Here is a 20,521-nt window from a genome sequence, read left to right as displayed (position 1 = left end):
TGCCTAAATATTTTGTAGATGAAGACAAATGGCGCAGCCTTTAATCGATTGAGGCAAGCCTTACTCGCTTACAATTGTCGATTCTTTCTGCCTTAATTCCTATTTGTTTTGCGAAAAGGTTATATGGATATCCTAAGAGACGTATGACAGTAACAACATGATTCGAAGAGGAGAAGGGGGATACATCATTTGACAACATTTCAAAATAAACCTACAAACATAAGTCCTTTCATTCCAGGGGTGTTTCTAATCCGAAAATTTTGAAAATTTTGGATTGCAGTTTCCGAAAACTTTAGGCTGACAACACTATCTAAAATTAAAAAAATATTTTAAAAAAATTAATCTATATTTTTCAATTTTTTCAATGATTTTTTTACGCATATTTGAAGAACATTTACAAAGGAGCGGGGGGGGGGAGAGGGGGGTTCAAGCTTTCTCATATCTTCCGAAAGTTTCAGTCTTCAGAAAATTTTACTTGAATCCACTATCACCTCTGTTTGATTCGCAGAACAAAATCGCAATTTGTTTCACTGGAAGCAACCCATTTTTTTCTTATTTTGTGTGAAAAGTTTTATGAATGTTTGACAACAAAAAATACGGCAAAAGGGAAAGAAAAACGACTTGGCTTAGCAATTATAACTTAATTTCTGTCTATAAACGCTACGCACACATCTAAAAATCACTCCATTTGATCTAGAACATGGAAAATATTACTTTTTACCTTGAGCAAATTGTCGAAAAACGTCAATAAACACAAGCCGACCTCAATGTTGCTATTCAACATTTCCTTGTTTATTCCAATGTCAAGCTGACACTTAATAATGCAACGGACGTTCCAGTTTAAGACAGAATGCGTTGACACAGTATCTTTTGTCTGTACTGGCGACAAAATTGACCAAAAAAAAAACAACCAAAAACATGTTTTTATTAGTAACTTAAAAGAAGCAATCTGCAAAATATGGAATGAACAAACGAAGAACAACATTAATCTTCTCTTGACAAACGCAAATACGAACATTTCTAGTATGGTTTCTAATTTTAATTTGAATTCAGAGTTATTTAACTTAAGATTCTAAAATCAATAAGCATGCGGCTTAGGGTGTCCCCCCCCCCCCAAAAAAAAAAGCAAAGAAAGTCGATTTTTTACGTCGCAAACCCTCTTATTTTTTCCTTAAAGGTCAAAATAATTGTAAAAAAGGGTTTCCTATACTTTGAACAACTATAATTGCCGATGGAATTTTGAAATTTCATGTCGATAAAACGTTGCCCCTATGGCCCCACATGAACCACAAAAATATTTATCCAAATTAAAAAATATTTAGGTGTCCAGCAAGAGGCCTAAATTTGAAATTTTCTTCAAAACATTGATGTGCTCTGTGAGGAACTATTACACAGTAATTGAACAATGGCAAATTGAATGAACTTCTGAAAAATACACAAAAAAAATTTGAACTAATTTCTGTAAAGAAAGCTGACTTTAACTCATTTTAAAAAGTCACTGATTTTCGACTGAGAGAGCTTGCTAATTCTTATGAGCTTGTTAAAACTTCATGCGAGTGGGTTCAGATTTTCGACGCTCTTCTCTCTTCTGTGATATATATACATGTGTTTAAATTAGATTTCCCATGCGTACTCACAAATGCTGCATACAGTGGAACGTTTAAAATCCGAACGTACATTTCAAAGCTCTCTAAGCCTCAAATTTATTTATTTATTTATTTATTTATTTATTTATTTTTTTTATTTTTTTTTTTTTTTTGAATGAGTTTAAGTCAATTTTTTCATACAGAAGTTAATTCAACTTTCTTTGTGTGAAGTCGGTGTATTTTCCAGAAATTGATTTAATTTCCATTCTTCAATTACAGTACAATAGTCCCTCACGGAGTATTTAGAGTACTGTAAATATTTTTCATTTTTCTTTTGTACTCAGAAAACAGTGAAAATTAATTGTTGTTAAAAATATAATTACATGTTGTAGCGTTATTTACAGTTGTATGTTGTACTCATGGATAGTGTTTCACGACTTTTATTGATTAAACCGCATACTCTTGTTCTCCTAAACGATAATGAATCCGAACAATTGGCAAATCCGAGCTACCTATTGTCCCAATCCCAATTAGTTCAAATTTTTGACGTTCTACTATCTCGGAGTTATCATGTAAATAACTAAATAATTTAGTATTTATAATTACATAAAATAATTTAGTAAGGCGAAGTGAACAACTAACAAATAAACAACAAGAGATGAAGGGCTTTGGTGGAAAACGAAACAATTCTCAGTCTAAGAAGACTGCAGTGGCTCTCTTCAGACGTCTCACAATGGACATGACTGCTTACAAGACCATCTCTACAGAGTCAGAGTGGATTCCTCAGAATGTTTTATGTGTGATTCCAAACACTCAATGACTTTTGAAAATTTAGAAATCTGTAATCTCTTAATACAACTGGAAAATTCTGCTTCAGTAGTTAATGGTTTGACGAGTACGCCCCCTTTCCCTGGTGTTTGGAAATCTTATCTTTACAAAATGTTTCGTCCATGACGCTTTTCCTCAGTCTAGGCGTCCTTGCTGTTCTAGTAACGTAATAGTTTCCGGTTCCTTGTCTATTTACTTTGCTTCCTTTCATTTTTCGTTCATTTGTCGTTTGGTTTGCATTGGTGAACCATTTCTTCTTTTTATGCAGTGATGAAGGGGCTTGCATTTGATAGCCCCGAAACAGCTGTTTGCTGAGTTTTTAACTCTCTTTCAAATGCTTTTATTTGCACTTTATACACGCTGTGTCATTTTACTTATTCCACAGTACTAAGTTTTCGACTGTTTTTTTACAATTTTTACAATTTGTATTGTATTATCTCAATATGAGGACACTGCCGAAAAATATAGGAGAGCCCGTGAACTAACGGCTTAAGCGCCAATGTTCGGCATTTGTAAATTGAAAACTGACTTGGAGTATAAACCTCGGGAGCGAGAGAGAGAAACGTGTTTTCTCTCCGAGGCATAAGAGCGAAAATCGGGCTCATCTCGGAACGAGAGTAGGAAGTGGGACGAACGCCGCTCGAGGCTCCGACGGATCGGATCGGGCCACATTCCCAGGCACGATGGCCTGGCTCAAGGGGACCATTTCGGGCTCATGACGTTTTGTTTTCGTTTCCCCGCATAATTGAAGGATGGAGAACTGATTATTAACCAAAATGATTGCCGGTCCAGTCTGTTCGAGTCACTCAATGTATGGAAAGAAGTAATTCCGAATTTTTATTTTGAAAAAAAATCATTTGCGTTTTTCTCTAAATTTCTTGAGTTAACTCCATTCGCAATAAGCGAGAGAGGTCACGTCGGAGTGCGAATTAAACAAGAACCTTATATCGGAGCAGAGTTGCGGAGTCTGAGTCGGACTGAATTTGGGGCAAAGGAATCGGAGGCTTCAAAACTCTCGGAGTTGGTCACTTTTCTTCCGATTCAGGACGGAAAACTGACTCGGTGGTAGTGTATTTCAGGAGGGCAGGGGAAAGTCTCCCTCCCAAAGGGATAAACTTACTTTACCTAACCTATTAAATAATTTTTAATTCTTTTCTCCATAATACAAATGATTTTTTTAAACCATAATAATATATCTTTTCTAATAATAAAGCTAAAAGTATGTGTGTCTGGATGTCTGGATCTCTGTTACGCGCATAGCGCCTCGACCATTCAGCCGATTTTCATGAAATTTCGCACAAAATTAGTTCGTAGCATAGCCAAGAACATCTCGAAGCGATTTTTCGAAAATTCGATTTTGTTTTTTTCTATTCCAATTTTAAAAACATTTTACCTAGCAAATTATCATAACGTGGAACCTTAACATGGGCAAGTCATTTTACATAGCAATACTCTCAAACATTTTTTTTTAGACATATAGCACATACCCTCAAGCTTCAAAAATTTTCATATTATAACACATTATGCATATGATCGCATACACACATTGTGCATAACTGATTACTGTGAGTATACCTTCAGAAAAATTGATGAGAATATCACTGCGGAACACCAATCAAGTACCTGAAAAAAAGGGGTCGAACAAATTTTTATATATCCATACGTAGATTCCAACAACAATCTTCCCAATCACGACAACTCACGCGCTAATTAAAAAAACATTTTGAAGTGAATTGGCTGCATTAATACCGCGATCCAGTTCCTAAAGGTCCTGCAGGCCTCATTCGTTGCTTGCAAACGATGAATATTGACAGCATTTTCCCACTCCCGCCAGAGGGCATCTCTTTCGATTTCCTCCATAACATTCCTTCGTGCGGTAAACAAACAAGTTTTGTTGTCTGATTCAGGCCGTGAAGGCACGCTCCAATCTCATTAAACATTTAAATAAACCATTGCTGGAAAGATTTTCCTGATTAATGATGTTGATTTCGATAAAACGTTAATGAGAAAAAAAAACGGCAAAGGCAGCTATTTTTCTTTTTTTTATTCCTTTTTTATCGAATGTAACGTAATGAACCTTTTTTTTTTTTTTTTGGAAAATAGTACTGTAAAGCTTTAAGAGGGGAAACCAGTTTAGACGGGTCAAAAAATGCAATTTTTTTTTAATGTCATAAAATGTTAGTAAATCTATTCAAGAATATGTTGCCAAAATTTCAATTCAAAATTCCGTTTAGTTCCAATGCCATGAGCACTTAAAAAACTGAAGATTCGAAAATGTTCACAGCAGTTTTTTTCATTTGCGTTTTTCTCGAAACGATTTTTTCAACTGAAATGCATTCTAGTACAAAACGTTATAAGCCAGTCGTTCTGAAATTTTGTGTGACTATTCTTTATTCAATTACACTCTATATGAACCTAATTCTAGGATGATATCATTATTAAAAAAAAAAGCATGCAAAAGAGATGAACAAAAATGGTAGAAACACGTTAATTTTGTGATCAAACGCCTCAAAAGCATGAAATATTATTTTTTTTAAACCAGAATTAGGTTCATATTCTAAGGGAATATGTTGTTCCAGATTTTTAAAAAATTGTAATGATTACAGATAAAAATTGTGACTTCAGGAATGCACACCAGCAACAAGCTCTGATGGCGACAATCCATGGACATCAGCTTCTAACTATTCTATTTGTGGCAGAAGTAACTTGAAAAAATTAAAAAGTGTACTTCAAAATATGAATAAAATATCCTTCAAGTTTGAACAAATTTTAATTATTCTTTCCCTGTTGAAAAAAATCACAAATAACAGTAAAATTTCCGCCTCCTAAACTGGTTCCCCCTTAATCTTTTTAATGATAATAATAATAATATTAATAAAAACTTTACAGGGCTAAATGGGAGGTCGGTTGAATGTCCACTATGTATCCCGTATTGATGAATCAATCTAGACAAAAAAAAATCACACACACACACACACACACACACAACACGACACGATACGGAGTCTGTGCGCCACGTCCAGAAGAATTTGTTGCATTTACCGTAACGAAATCTGGTGCATAAGTTGTTGGTGAATAACAATAAGTTGGGCGGGTCATTGCACTTTGAATTCTAAAATTTCTCCGTATTAAAATTTCACCGTACTCTTTCACGATGGACTATCTGAAGTTTCTGTCTGTCACATAACTTCTAATGATTATTTATAAAATAATAATAAAAAAGAGATTGCATAACTCAGAAAGAATAAGTGTCTGTTTCTTTACCGGTGTTTGTTTTGCACTTCCAACGTAGCCAAATGCTCAGATCTTTTTTAAAAAGATCTTTTTTTTTCTTTTTTGAGGTAGGTATTTTAAATCCTCCTCTCCATCTGCGTTTGTTATTCGATTAAATTTCTTTAAACCTTCAGTTAAAGCAATTTTGTTTACGCATTCTTGTTTCATTTATTTGTAACGAGAGTTTTCGTAGAATCATCAGGAAATCGACTATCGCACTGATGTTTGACGTGTGACTAAGGGTTCACACACACACACAAAAAAAAATATTTCTGTATTCTTTCAAACATTTTTTTCTGCAGTATTCCTAGCTTTATTACAATAGCGCTTCGAAAAGCCGTGCCGGAGGGAATTATGAATAAACACTGCAGCAACAGATGCAGACTAGCAACTAAGAGGTGGGGAGGGGGGCGTATGCTGTAAAATACAGTTTTGGGTTAGAAAAATTTCTAGAACTATTTGGGTGTCAATAAAAAGCACCAAATCGGCCAGGAATAAGGCGCCTAGCAGGGCATAGAATTGAATAGCTATTTTCAGAAGCATTGAAAGTATTATTTCAAATATTTCCTTGAACAAATAATATTAAAAAAAATAATAAAATAATTACGGAAACCACTTACATTTTATTCAGAAAGTATTTGAATACAACGTGTAATAATATATTTGCATGATGCTTTACTTCCATCCATCTTGTATGCAATTATTAAATTTAAATCACAAGCAATAATGATGGATGAATAACGTTGCCAACGCTTTGGGAGGGGGGGATGTCATGACCCCCATGACCTTCCTCTTGTATCCGTCCCTGTAACCCCGTACATATATATTTCTATGAAAATGAATTAGAGCATTACGCGAATTTTGTTTTAAACAGCACCCACAAAAAGACAAATGTTTCTCGATCAAGCTGTACACACATGCTTTTAGTGGATAAGTTTTACGTCCATTCAGGAGAAAATTCATTCTTATCGCTCCAAAGCATCGGAACGAAGCGTGATGACTCACGGAAAAATGTTTCTGTGTGAATGAAGACAAGTCCGCCCACAAGCTATAGTTTTCGAAGATAGCACGCCCGAGAAAGAGTACCAAACGACACAAAGCAATGCTATTGCATACGAAATGAGGTGGAATTAGAATCTAGTATGCGGTTGATAAGCGAACCTAGCTGAAATACACCGCGGAAGGAAAAAGAATCAGTTTTTGAGAAATTACGAAAGAAAATGGTATTTTAGATGTTGTGAAACAGCTGGATGCATTCTTAAAAACAAAAAATAAATAACAATAATGGTGTTAAATGAAAAAATGAAGTGAGACTTGATCAGAGAGTTGGAAGTTGAAATTATTATCAACTTCTTTACCAAACACACACACACACACACACACACACACACACACAAAGTCAAATTTCAAATCCTGATAAAAGCTTTATCAACTAAAAGCAAAAAGTACAATGAAAAAGAACCGTCACCAGTATAAATGTGTTTAAACCATATATGTAGTATAACTAGATAGTATCTAGTAGATACACAACTCCGTACCGACAACTACAGGTCGCCATCGATCGAGCGAACCTTGAAGTAAACAGACAAAATTGTAGCCAACGAGGATGCAATCACTGATCTCCAGTGGATGCAACGTTGTTTGCATCTACGTAGGCTATGGCTAAAGTTGTTTGCACACATGCGCTTTTCGGACGCTTGCCCGTTTACAAGGTGGTCTCGGTTGCCCAAGGAACAGGCTTATCGTTGTCGTTGCGTATCTATTTAATACTGCATCTATGGTCTGAAATTTCTTTCTAACTGCAATTGCAAACACATTCCACGGAGAGCGTAGATAGCTGTTTTATTGGCACAACTAACACACATAGTTTACCCTCAATCAATTCATTTGCGTGTCAGTAGTTGTCTACTAACTTAATTTTAAATCCTTATAGAAAAGTAGTGGAGAACAAATTCCCACAAAGTTCAAGAAATGTTGGTGTTGGTATAAATAAACCATTTGACCATTTCTGATTAGTTTTTCTGTTGTAGGTCATAGCTTAGGAAAGCATGATATATCATTGTTTAAATATAGAAAGTAAAGCTCTAGATTAGCGGTCGCCAATTGGCAACTGACGACCATTTCATTGAGAATGGCTTCCAAAAATCCAAGTCCTAGTTGCAAGATGTGTTGACCATGTTTTTGTTTATTTGTTAAAGGCAATATCGCGCCATGGAAATACTCTTCCAATCCCATCTTTGACACATTAAAAATTTGAAAATTATTATTTTTCGCTGCATGTTTATATTTTTAGGTTAAAAATTTTTTATTAAAATTTTGTTTGTTGCTTTTATAAAATTTGTTGTTAGTATTACAAACAGCGAATAAGTTATTCACTTTTTGCGCAATGGATGTACTTTATGTACTTTGCAAAAAATGGCTACGAAAAGTGCAAAAGTGGCGACCATTTTTTGTGACTATAGTCGCCAATGGCTACCATTCAGAAATCCTAGTCTAATAGAAAGCCCCCCCCCCCCATTCTCCCCAATGAAGAAATAAATCTACGTAATAAATGGTTGCATGTGTCTGTGTGTATGTTCCTTATACAAATCCACTGTTTACGTCGAATCGTTGCCAAATTTGCAAATGTCCTTTGATGCTCAGGAATTCACACATTGGAATTAAAAAAAAAAAAAAAAATCCAATAAGGTCCGAATTTCAATTTTGAGCTATAAAACTGCTCTTTTCTACACGTTGACGGGAAATTTTACGCTCTTTTAAAATTAGTATTAGTGAGTATAATTATATTATTATTATTATTTGTCTGATTGTTAAACATGCGTCACTTGACACAACTTTCATTTTCGAGGCAGACCATGCAACGCCTGACGACGCAGCTAGTGCAGTAAAAAAAAAAAAAAAAAAAAAAAAAAAACAGAAAGCGCAGTGCTAAAATTTAAGTTAAATATATTTTGGCATAGCAGAAAGATCAAATTGAACTGCTGTTCTTTAACCAAGATTATCTGAAAATATAATTTTAATTTAGGATTAGTATATAAAAAAAAATCGCTCTGAAAAGGGTTAAACTGGGTCACAATGAATGAATAATGCAATTCTGAAATCAGCATTGACGAAACCAACAATATGTTTTCATTTTTTTAATTTATTTTTCCCTTGGTTTGTTGTTGTTCCAACAACCGTCATTACACGACGATATATAAAGCGAAAATTTTACAAGGAACGGATGGTGCCTGCATTCAAAAACAGACATCATTTAAATAAGTATCTTTTATTTATGATAATAATGTACACAAATAGAACAGTAGAGAATTTGAACAAGAACAGAAAACAAATAAATTTACGCTGCGAAGATATTAAGGTTAACATGTATGCCACGCGTTTGTTTCATTTTTTCCATTGAATGTGAGTACTGTAAAACACGTTTGTTCCGCACGTATTTCTGGCTTAAAACAAAAGAAAAATAAAATAAGCAGTCATATTTCATTTTGCGCACAATCAAAGGCAGTGGAAAACGCAAAAGGAATTTAGATCAAAAAACAAATATTCACAAAGAAAATTTTGGAGCTAAAGTAGAAAATATCTAGCTAAACGAAACCTGTTTGTCGTTCAGTTAGCGACATGAAAACGGAATTAATTTATCGCTAAATATAAGAAAATGATTGAGTTCAACACCAGTTGCCATTTCACACTCAAAAAAGTAACGTGTTATTGCAACGTGACATTTCATCAAAATGATGAATACTCAAATATATTTTTGCCGCTCTTTCTCTCTCTCTCCCTCTTTAACAAACAAATGCAAATACAAAATAATAATAATAATAATAATAATAATAATAATAATAATAATTTGAATTCTGAAATTTTGAATTCAAATTATGTTATTATTTGAATTCAATCGTATTCAAATAATAACATATTCAGTTCAGAAAGTTGAATTCAATGACCTGTCGTATTTTCGCAATCACGACAGGTCCCTACTCATTGGACTTATTGTTACTAGAAACGGCTCCTGTCCCCCCAAGCCTGCCCTTCCTCCTGGAGGTTACGTGTGTATATTTGGGTATGTGCGTGCAGGCGCACGTGCGTGCATGTGTAGGCTTGTGTGTGTGCGTAGACCTATGTGTATGCTCTTAGGCGTGTGTGTATGTGTGTAACGGCTTATGTGTGGGAGTGTATGTGCGTAACGATGCGTGTGTGTCATCGTGTGTGTGTGTGTGGGACATGGATGCCACCGACCAGGAGAAGCGGCTACCGGGGTACAGTGCTCAGGGCCGGAGGCCGGTGGTGCTGTAGAGGCTCCTGGTTCGAGCTGAAAAAGGAATCACAACGCCAAGAACCGTCAAATGAGAACAATAAGCAATCGTGATTGCTCAAAAAACAGGGGGCTGTAAAAACGGATTTAATAGTTTTTCATAACTAGTTTCATAGAGCGCTAAAAAAATAAATTAAAAAAAAAAGGAACATAAAAGATAAACGAAGAGAAAAATTCTCAAGAAACTTTCATTCTCTTCATTTCACTTAAGTTGCCAATATTATTCATCAAGTTTCACTTTTGAAACTTAAAGACCTTCGAGAATTTTTACGTAACATAGAATTATTTTTACAAAAAAAATCTCCAAAAATTTACCCAAACCAACCTTGTTTTTTCTTCTGTTTAGAGCAAATGGTAACAGAATAATCACGTCAACAACTCTGAAATTCTTTCAACTTCTCAAAATACAAGAACATTATTCTTATCCCAAAGGATTCGGTATTTCTGACTCCGGTTCTTGAGCGCAAATGCTGTCCTAACGTTCGAACACGTTTTTTTTTTTTTAACTTTAGTGTTACTGAAGGGACAGACAGACCACCACGGAGAGAGAGAGAGAGAGAGAGACATTCCCTCCATCTCAAGCTTTACTTGAGCATACTCTCAAACTTATCGCTACTCATTCACCTCAGACCATTTCAGCGAAATGTTTTAGAGTAACGTTGCCCAACCTACGGCCTGCTGGCCACACGTGGCCCGCGAAACTGATCCTGATGTTCTTATCAATTTTTCTGAGGATATACTTCTAGTAATCCATTATGCACAATATGTGTATGCGATTATAAGGCGTTCAAAAGGCGTCGATTTATTAAGTGTTAAGAAATATAAAGAAAAGAGCTTACTTGTAGGAAAATGTGGTTAACATAAATATATTATTTTTGCTTTAGGAGAATTTAAAAATGCAATGATAGAATCTGAATTATAAATGAAAATTTTTGAAGCTTGAGAGTATACGCTATTATTCTAAAAAATGTTTTAGAGTATACGGCGAAAACGGAGTATACCCTATGAGAACTGGAGTCCCGTTCCTCTATTCAATATTACGAATCGAAAACTATGGTCTAGAAATTTTTAAACAGCGAATCATCTTCATTCGGTACTAAGAATGATTGCAACACATTTATGGTCGGATTCTAAAAGACTGATAAAATAATCATTCAGTGAAATCCCGTTACAACGAATATACCAATACAGCGAAACTTCCGTTTCAGCGAAATGAATTTTTAGTCCTAATGTAATTGGTGTTATATTGTTTGAATTCCATTACAACGAAATTCTCTTTACAGCGAACAAAATTTATGGTCCTTTAAAGTTCGTTGTGATGGGATTTCAATGTTTATGACAACAATTCGTGGTTTGTAATTTTCCTTCATTTTCCGTGCGTTCCCTTGTTATCTAGGAAAAAAATTCAAATATATTTCAATTTTATATGCGTTTTGCCCCTTATATTGAAGTGCGGCCCTCGGGTGAAAAAAGGTTGGGCAACACTGTTTTAGATGATAGTAGAGGATTTAAAGAAAATTAAGAGTTCAAAAAAAAAAAAAATATATATATATATATATATATATATATATATATATATATATATATATATATATATATATATATATATATATATATATATATATATATATATATATATATATATATATATAAATCATGACTTAAAATTATAGAAAACATAAACAGAGGGAAGTTTTCCTCTGAATCTGAGCAAATTCTTCAGAATCAATCATTTTACCTACCGTAAAGTGGGGCTACTTGGACCCGAAATTTCATACTTTTTGCGAGTTTTACACTGAGTGCTTTGTTAAACCCATAATGTTAACTGATAACCTTGTTTTTACCACTTATCAGACGTTCTGCTACCACCTAAAGCCCCCCCCCCTTTTTAAACAACAATTTTAATATTTATATTTTTTTTTTTCTATTTTTAAAAATTGGGTTCAAGTAGCCCCGCGCTGGGGCTACTTGGTCCCACTCAGCAAATCCATTAGAAAAAACTATAAAACAGGTGTTGGGATCAAGAAGGACCAATGATTTTGAAAAATAAACTCTAAACGTACATTCTAGTCAGCAAACATTTATATAAATTGAAAATTATTCATATAAATTAATATAAAATCAACGTATACATAAAAACATAGTTTTAGGCAAACACAATTTCTCAAATAGAAAAATAATCTAACAACAGCTAAAACCAATTGAAATGCTCATTATTTAAACGTTAGAAAGAATGAAAACCCCCTCAATTTAATGGCTTGTGTGGATTTTTTTCTCTGATATTATTTCTCTGGTATTATTGATAAAGTTTTTTAAGTCTATACATTGAGTTATCTAGGACCAGGAGGGATTTTAAACATTTTTTTCCTCATGGGTTCAAGTAGCCCCTGGAAGCTCAAGTATCCCCACTTTACGGTACATGTAATTTTTTTTAAACAGAAATGTTCGTCAACATTATATCCAAACAATTTTATGAAGAATTATTTTATCAATCTAATTAAACAATAGCAAATACATACTTTATCAAAATACATGTTTTTTGAATAATTTTCAATCTTTATTCCTTACTAGTGGTACCCGCACGGCTTTGCCCGTAATAGAACCCATTAATAGGTCTTTTGTTTGCCTGTATATTTACAAATAATGTATGGTGAATTTTCTCGCCAAATGGCTTGTGGCCATGCTATGGATCCATGTTATGATAATTTCGCAATTTACTCGTCCATCTTATGGTAATTTTGTTCTTAAAATTGGAATAGAAAAAGAACCACATCGATTTTTCGAAAAATCGCTTCGAGGTGCACACCCCCATGCTACAAACTAACTTTGTGCCAAATTTCATGAAAATCGGCCGAACGGTCTAGGCGCGATGCGCGTCACAGAGATCCTGACAGACAGAGATCCTGGCATACAGAGAGACTTTCAGCTTTATTGTTAGTAAAGATAAAGACTATCAAGTAGGGCTTAGCCTTACACTGTTCAGAACTTATTTTCATGCGTAAATAGTCTGAATTCTGTCCAATATGTGAAAATTCACATCAAACTGAAAATATGTGCAGGAGCTCAACTCATGTGAGCTCCCATTCAAAGTAAGCCCTACTATCAACCAATAACTTTTGCAGTCTTAAAGTTCCCATTTCTGAATCTTTTTTTCCCTCATAGGATCAGAACAGTTTTTTTTTTTTTTTTTTTTGATTTTTTTGGGACTACTTTCAGAAAGCTGAAAGATGTTGCTCTAAGGATACTAATAAACAGCAGAATAGAACTGCATTTATTTGCAAAATAAACAGTACGTAGTTTTCCATGATTCCTCAAAATTACTTATTCATGATCGAAAGAGTAAATAATTTTTTTAATCGGGAAAAATAATTAAGCTTTTTGATAACGTAATTTACAGCAGTGTAGTTAATTACTTTACTTAAAGCAATTAATTTTTATAACTCTCAATCTTGAAAGAAACTTAAACAGTTATATTTTTCTATTTGAATAGAGAAGAGAGAAAAAACAGTGGATTTTTTACATTGAAAATATTTTAAAAACACCTTTTTCCATTATTATTTTATTCTTTATTTATTTATTTATTTTTTGGCACAAAGCTTTTAAATTAATGACATTCGAAAAGTTCATATCCCAACACAGTTGCAAAAAGATGGCATTTCTCATCAAAAGAATGAAAATGGAAAGTAATAGAACCATTTAATGGATAAAACAATTTTTGATTTGCATTTTATTCTGGCCATTGTGAACGATATTAATAATTACAGAAATTATAGTTGGAACTTTGGGTTAAATTCAAAAATAATGGAAAGAAAATTTTCTGTTTGGGGTAAGTTCTGCAAAATTTATCATTTTTTGTCGCACATCGACCTCTTGAGGTTCTGTAGCATTTTTTAAAAAATAATTTTAGCTTAATCATTTTTTAAAAGTCACTTAAGCTAAAAAAGCGGGAAGCACCAGCAAAAAAACAATATATTCAGTAGGTATGAAATTTTTGTTTACAATTTGATATTTAGGAATTGAGCAATGATGTATGGCAGTGTCCACACATGTGGACCTCAGTTATAAATAGAGTGAAAGGACAGCTCAAAAGAGCTGCATAATTTTGCATAATTAACTGCTGTGCCTTTTTTGATGTACGTATTATAGAGTTCTTAAGCTTAATACTTGTGTTTCTCTTTCCTTTTTTAAATATATTTCAAGTCAAGAGGCAATTTTTTTTTTCTAAGTGACTTATCTGTTGTATCTGGTGAGGGATGGTCTAGGGAAAGAGAGCATTAATTATGATAAACATCTTCACATAGTGATGAAGAAGATGTGACGAATAAACCTTCCACAAGCAGAAATAAAATATCTGTTCCGAAAAAAAAAACGAACGAAAACATATTTGAAACATTGAGAGAGAAGTTTATAAAACAAATGAGAAAAGCAAAGTTTTTTTTTTTTTTTCATTTAAATATTACTACAGAACTTTCTAAGGACAAAGAAAACTATATTTCTCCCATATTTAAAGAACTCTTCCTAAATCGTATTGTCGTTTTTAGAAGCAATACTTTTACACAATGAAGAAAAATCTGAAATTAAAAGCTAAAACATAGAATGTTTTTTGCTAAAATCAAAAAAAACCTTGTTTTAATGCAAAAAAAAATTTGTATTCTGAAAACTTTGTTCAGATGATATTCGTCAAAGCAAACTTACTTAAAATTAAAAATATAGAAAGAAAGTCTTTGAATCACAAATTTTGATATTTTGAAAAATGCTTTCAACCGACATTCATTTTGAAAAGATTACATTAGAAACATGCCAAATTTTCAATTTAAAAAGTTTTTCATCAATAATTTGAAATTGAAATTATAAAAAGTTTTGAAATGGCTAATACAGAAATGGAATCGTTCATGTTATAAGAAAGTATAATAAATAATAATTTCAGACATTAAGTTTTCGCTTCGTTTTGAAACTGCAATAAAAATAATCAGAATATAAAGTAAAATTTACAGGCACCTCCCCACTTCCCGCCACACAAAAATCCTTTTTTGTCCCAAAATTTGATAGAGAAAAAACTTTAGGGGCTACATAAGACACGGGATTTTTTCCTTAAGTAAGATCTTTGTGTCGTTAGTTGAAACAAACAATAACAAACAAATATTCCTTTTCATTTAGCATGAGTTTTGAAACAATTATCATTGAAATAATGACAATTATCAAAAATACGTCGAAAAATACCACACCCATCGGGTAATGCTTTCATTAATGCTTTCCGTAAAAATTAATCAGGTAGAAAAGCATGATAAGCTTCTAATTCTTGTTAATGAGTTACTTGGAATTTTAATCCCTTGCACTGAAAAAAATGTTTGCTTTCTTTTAATGGCTTTACTTTCACTTATACGGTTCTAGTATCGCTTCAAATAAATTAATAAATGCATAGTATTTTGGTTTTGAATCAGTAAAGAAGATTATATCCAAGAATAAATGCAAAGCACTTTTAGAATTCAAGCGTGAACTTTTTGGTACTCAGATAAGGAAGAGTGCATATTCATTATCATTGTACAACAATACAGGATGACAGGAGCACACTGTCACAAAGAGAGTGACGAATAACAAGATGCGACGGTGCAGCTAGATATTCCCTATTAGGATATGACTAATGAAATAATTTAATACTTCCTACTATTTATATGGACAAGGGCAGGGCGTTTTTACAAGGTTCCACGGAAACATGACCACGAGGCATTAAAAAACCATAATAGACTGGTCTCTCCCACCCCCACCCCTCTTTTAGTGAACTGTGGAGAGCTTATATGACTTATAATTCACATTGGGAGAAAATAGATAAAAAAAAGTTTTTTTTTATGGAAAGGCTAACAAGAAAGAAAATCCTGTAATGTCATATGTTTGAACCAAGTGTAAATTTTTTTCCCCCTTTGTGCATATGTCTCTGTCTGCGCGCTAACGCTCACTCCATAAGCCCACTCATAATTAGCCATTTTTTATGTTCACATTATTAATACTAAAGGAACTTTTTCACAAAAATATAAATAATAATGCTTTAGAAAGGAAATTTTATATTTTCTGAGTATCAAATGGAGGTATTTTGACTCCAGGGTTCATACTCTATTTGGATGAAAAAAATTTCATAAATTTTCCAAGACTTTTTCATGATTTCATAAAAATTGTCATGACCTTGTTATACGAAGAGAACAGTACTATTTGCCAATTTTCTGCAATGGGTATTAGCAAAACTATTATGTGAATGCCACTACCTTATCAAAGCATTTACTTGACTAAAAAAACATCATCGCATAGTACAGAAATTAATAAAAATTCTTATTTATCTTTTTAATTTAAGAAAGGTAAAAATGTAGTAAGTGCAATACATAGATGTTTAATTTAATAAATATTTAATAAACAGAACATAATAGCAATAAATGAGGCCAAATATTAATGAATAGGACAAAGGTTGAATGAGTCATTGCAAAGTTTTCAAAAATAAATTTACTTCATAAAAATATTGCCCTTTGGTGTCACCAGTGTATCTAATAATCTATGTAACTTGACAGTATTTTCGTTCATTGAAGTAAAGCCTCGCTTTTCAGTAAATTCATTTTTTTAAGTATTAGAATTCCCAATTTCTTTGCTCTATCGCCTGACTAAATGTTTATTTTCTAAAACCTTAACAAGTTAAGCTTGGGCGCAATTGAATTATACTTTTTGTGAGGGTGTGGCAAAATCTAGAATGTGCAAATCCAGATTTAAAAAACTTAAAATATAAGAAAATAATCGTGATTTTCAAATAAGTGATGTTCCAGCAGTAAAACCACATTTAAAAAAAAGGCCGTTACAGAAGCGGATGCAATAGGATTCCAAAACTCAGATTTGTTTTTAGGATGGTTCAGTTTTTCAGTGTAAATAGCTTTTACATGCAATACTGTTAAATCACTGAAGATTGCTAATGTTCTTTTAGCTTCTGTTACTTTCTTACAGCCTAAGACATTTTTCCATGATTTGAAATAAATTTCCATGACTTTTAATGAAAATATTAATTTTCCATGACTTTTCCAGGTCTGAAATCTGTTTTTTTTTTTTTTTTTTTTCCATGACTTTCCAGGATTTCCATAACCCGTACGAATCCTGTGACTCATACTTTTGACTATTTTTAAGATATTCCTTGCAAGTACATAATACAAAAATATAAGAAAATAATTGTGACTTTCAAATAAGTGATGTTCCAGCAGTAAAACCACATTACAAAAAAAAAAAAAAAAAGGCCGTTACAGAAGCGGATGCAATAGGATTCCAAAACTCAGATTAATTTTTGGGATGGTTCAGTTTTTCAGTGTAAATAGTTTTTACATGCAATACTGTTAAATCACTGAAGATTACTAATGTTCTTTTAGCTTCTGTTACTTTCTTACAGCCTAAGACATTTTTCCATGACTTGAAATAAATTTTCATGACTTTTTATGAAAATATTAATTTTCCATTACTTTTCCAGGTCTGAAATCTGTCCCCCCCCCCCCCATGACTTTCCAGGATTTCCACAACCCGTACGAATCTTGTGACTCTTACTTTTGACAATTTTTAAGATATTCCTTGCAAGTACATAATACAAAAATCTCATCAGTTTTTAAAAAAAGAAAGAAAATTAAGAAACTTGAACAGTATTTAGTTATTTTAATGCATAAGGTTTTTATAGAATGTCATGCACACGTATGGGAAATATTTCTCATTAAAATAAATACATTTTAATAATTTCCTTAAGAAATTATTGCAACAATTTTCATTAACTTTTTAAAAATATTTTTTTAAGGGGGAAGGGAGGGAGAAAAAAAGAAGAGAAAATAAAAAACATTAGGTTAAAAAAACTTTTTTTTTTTTTTTGTTTCGTAAGGATGATGCGTAAATTAAATTCGGAAAATAAACTGATATGGAAAAAAAAGGTCTCCGAATTCAGTTATTAAACAGGGATACATCATACTTTTCTCTCATCTCTATCTTTTAACATAATATAGTTGGCATTAATTTGAAACAAATGAAAAAAAAAAAACACTTTTCCAGATAAATGCAGTTTACAAAAATGTATTCCTTTTTTTTTTCAGGATTTTTCATTGATGTCCAAAAATGAAATTTTAGGAACTTTGAATGTTACGAAGAACGAACCTTAAACATTTTCAAACTTGAATGGGTTTTGTTTCTTTTATTAACGAATTTAGAAAACTCGTAATTCATGAAGCAAGCAATAAAATTAAAGAAGTTGAAGGAAACAAAAAAAAAAAAAAAGTACCATCCCAACAGTGAGGTTGTGATTAAACAAATATTTTCTTGCTATGTTTTGAGCATTTTTGCACTGTTGAAGAGGCTCCATTGTAGCCTTGAAATAGCTATAGTTGGGGAGGAAAACCTAACCTGGCTGCATTGTAAAGGGTACAACGATTCTAACCACAGCACTACGACGCTGCTAGGTTAGGTTTGTCCTAGATGCTGCAATTTCTGGACAATTTATGATTTATTCACTTTTTTTTTTTTTTTTCATAATATCTGAGCACGAAGAATTTTCGATATCTTTGACCATTTCATCTTCCTTTTTCATTTTTTTTTACAAAAATATTTAATTTAAGAAATTAGTTATATTTCTTTGAATGTACATACTAATATTTAGATTACAGTGTGCGCATTTGCAATAATAAACAATAGTAACTCTTGTTTAAATACTGTAAGTATTTCTTTGTTTTTCACGGTATCTGTTATTACGAATAACTGCTAATGCGGACAAATTCGTGAATTTTAGACAATTAGTATCAAAACACTAGCTTTAACTCAAAGTATATTCCTTAAATTATTTACACTACACAAAACATGTTTTTCAACATTAATTCAGGTTGTTTAACTGGGTATAGATTTTCAATAAAAGTTTTGAAAAACGGTGTAAATATTTACGTAACGCAACTTACAGTATACAATAACAATTGTTATTAACCCTTTCAAAAAAAAAAAAAAAAAAAAAGAATAGCCATTCTGTGATGACAATTGAAACCAAAGGGTCAAGAAAAGGTTTTGAAAAATTGATGGAGATAATTTTATGTAATTTACAATGAAAGCTAAAAAATGTCGTGAACGTACCACTGGGGGATGGCTGCTATCAGCAAAATAACAAATTAATAAGACGAAATAAGACTCATTGAATGTGAATGAATATTTCGTCATCATCTTCTTTCCCAGTGCAATCAAAACTTATTCAACAAAACAGTAAAAACTTCAGTAGAGCTATTGCTTTTTTTCGCAATAAGATTTCACAACATGGGTCTCTAGTCTTTCACTTAATCTAGCAAACTACACGCTGTAAGATCAGAATCGCAAACATTCAACTCTTCCGCTAGCCGTTACTATTTTTTAGTTAATGCCAATGTACTATGACTGTCAATCCAGCTCACGGGAGCTCAGTTTCTGCCCTTACTTTCAATTTTGTGTGATTGTTTACGTATTGGACTAAGTTCAGAAAATTTATGCATTAAAATAAGTTTGAACTACTATAATAGGGCTCCCGCACTTCTTAGTCAGAAATTAAATCCTGAGTATACCATAATAAGTTTTTAAAATTAATGTAATGTTAGTATAGAATCAATCGAGGAAAAAAAATGATGCTGATTTTAACTTCAACGAATTTCATTACAAGAGTTAATATAATACCATACAATAAAAAAAACATTTCCTTCAGGATTAAATCAGATTATTGCGTCATTTTATCACTTTATTAAGTCGTGTTTCCATACATACTATAATCCTGTAGGGTTTTGATAGCAGAGCCAGTCCATTTGAAACTAAAAAATTGGGAAACGTTTACATAAGTTTCGCTCATGCAAAAACGACGTAGTCTTCACAGGTAATTATTATTAATCAACTTAAAATCGCCCCCCCCCCCCGCAAAAAAAAGGACTATAAATTCCAAAGTTTTGAAAAATCGCCGGCGGTGAAAGCTACACTTTGAAAGTTCATAGCAACAAAATCTTGGAAAAAATTCAGACAAAACTTTCTCAGCAATTTTAAAGACTAAAATAAGAGGGAGCTATTTTATCATTTTTTTCTTCAAGGTAAATTTACCTGGGTCTGTGTGACGTTGGAGTCCATATCCAATAATCCAAAGCATAGAGTCTTCATGCATCCAGTGTTGCGGCCAACATCCAAAGCAAAAAAAGGAACACAATGACACAACAAAACAAACAACAAAAGATCGCGAAAAGAATAAAAAATGTCACAATTTCTGAGGTATTTCGTGTAACAAGAAGAGAAGTTCACCGGAGAATTATATTCCTTCGGCGATGAAACGCATCGCTCGCGGCGTATACCGCGTGTCCGCACGATACTCCTCCTGCATTTCTACACCAGTGGACGAAGATGAACAGCAGGGTTACAACGGAGCCGCATACAGCGATAAAGATTGCCAAATGGAAGCATTCTCAACTGAAAGGATGCGGAGGAGGCATTGTGGTTAGTCTTGTGGAGAAGAAAAATAACATACAAAGATGTTCTC

General features: G+C 32.9%; 1 protein-coding gene across 1 annotated transcript in view; it reads right to left on the bottom strand.

Annotated features, from left to right (window-relative positions):
* Positions 1-20,316, bottom strand: part of LOC129235246 (tight junction protein ZO-1-like) — a 144,837-nt gene extending 124,521 nt beyond the window's left edge. The window contains exon 1 of the mRNA XM_054868956.1: positions 20,092-20,316. Within this exon, the coding sequence (XP_054724931.1) occupies positions 20,092-20,148 (57 nt within the window). The 5' untranslated portion in view covers positions 20,149-20,316. The remainder of the gene's footprint in view (positions 1-20,091) is intronic.
* Positions 20,317-20,521: the final 205 nt, after the last annotated feature.

Source organism: Uloborus diversus, chromosome 2, assembly GCF_026930045.1.
Source record: "Uloborus diversus isolate 005 chromosome 2, Udiv.v.3.1, whole genome shotgun sequence".
NCBI lineage: Eukaryota > Metazoa > Arthropoda > Arachnida > Araneae > Uloboridae > Uloborus > Uloborus diversus.
This window is presented reverse-complemented; position numbering and strand designations above follow the sequence as displayed.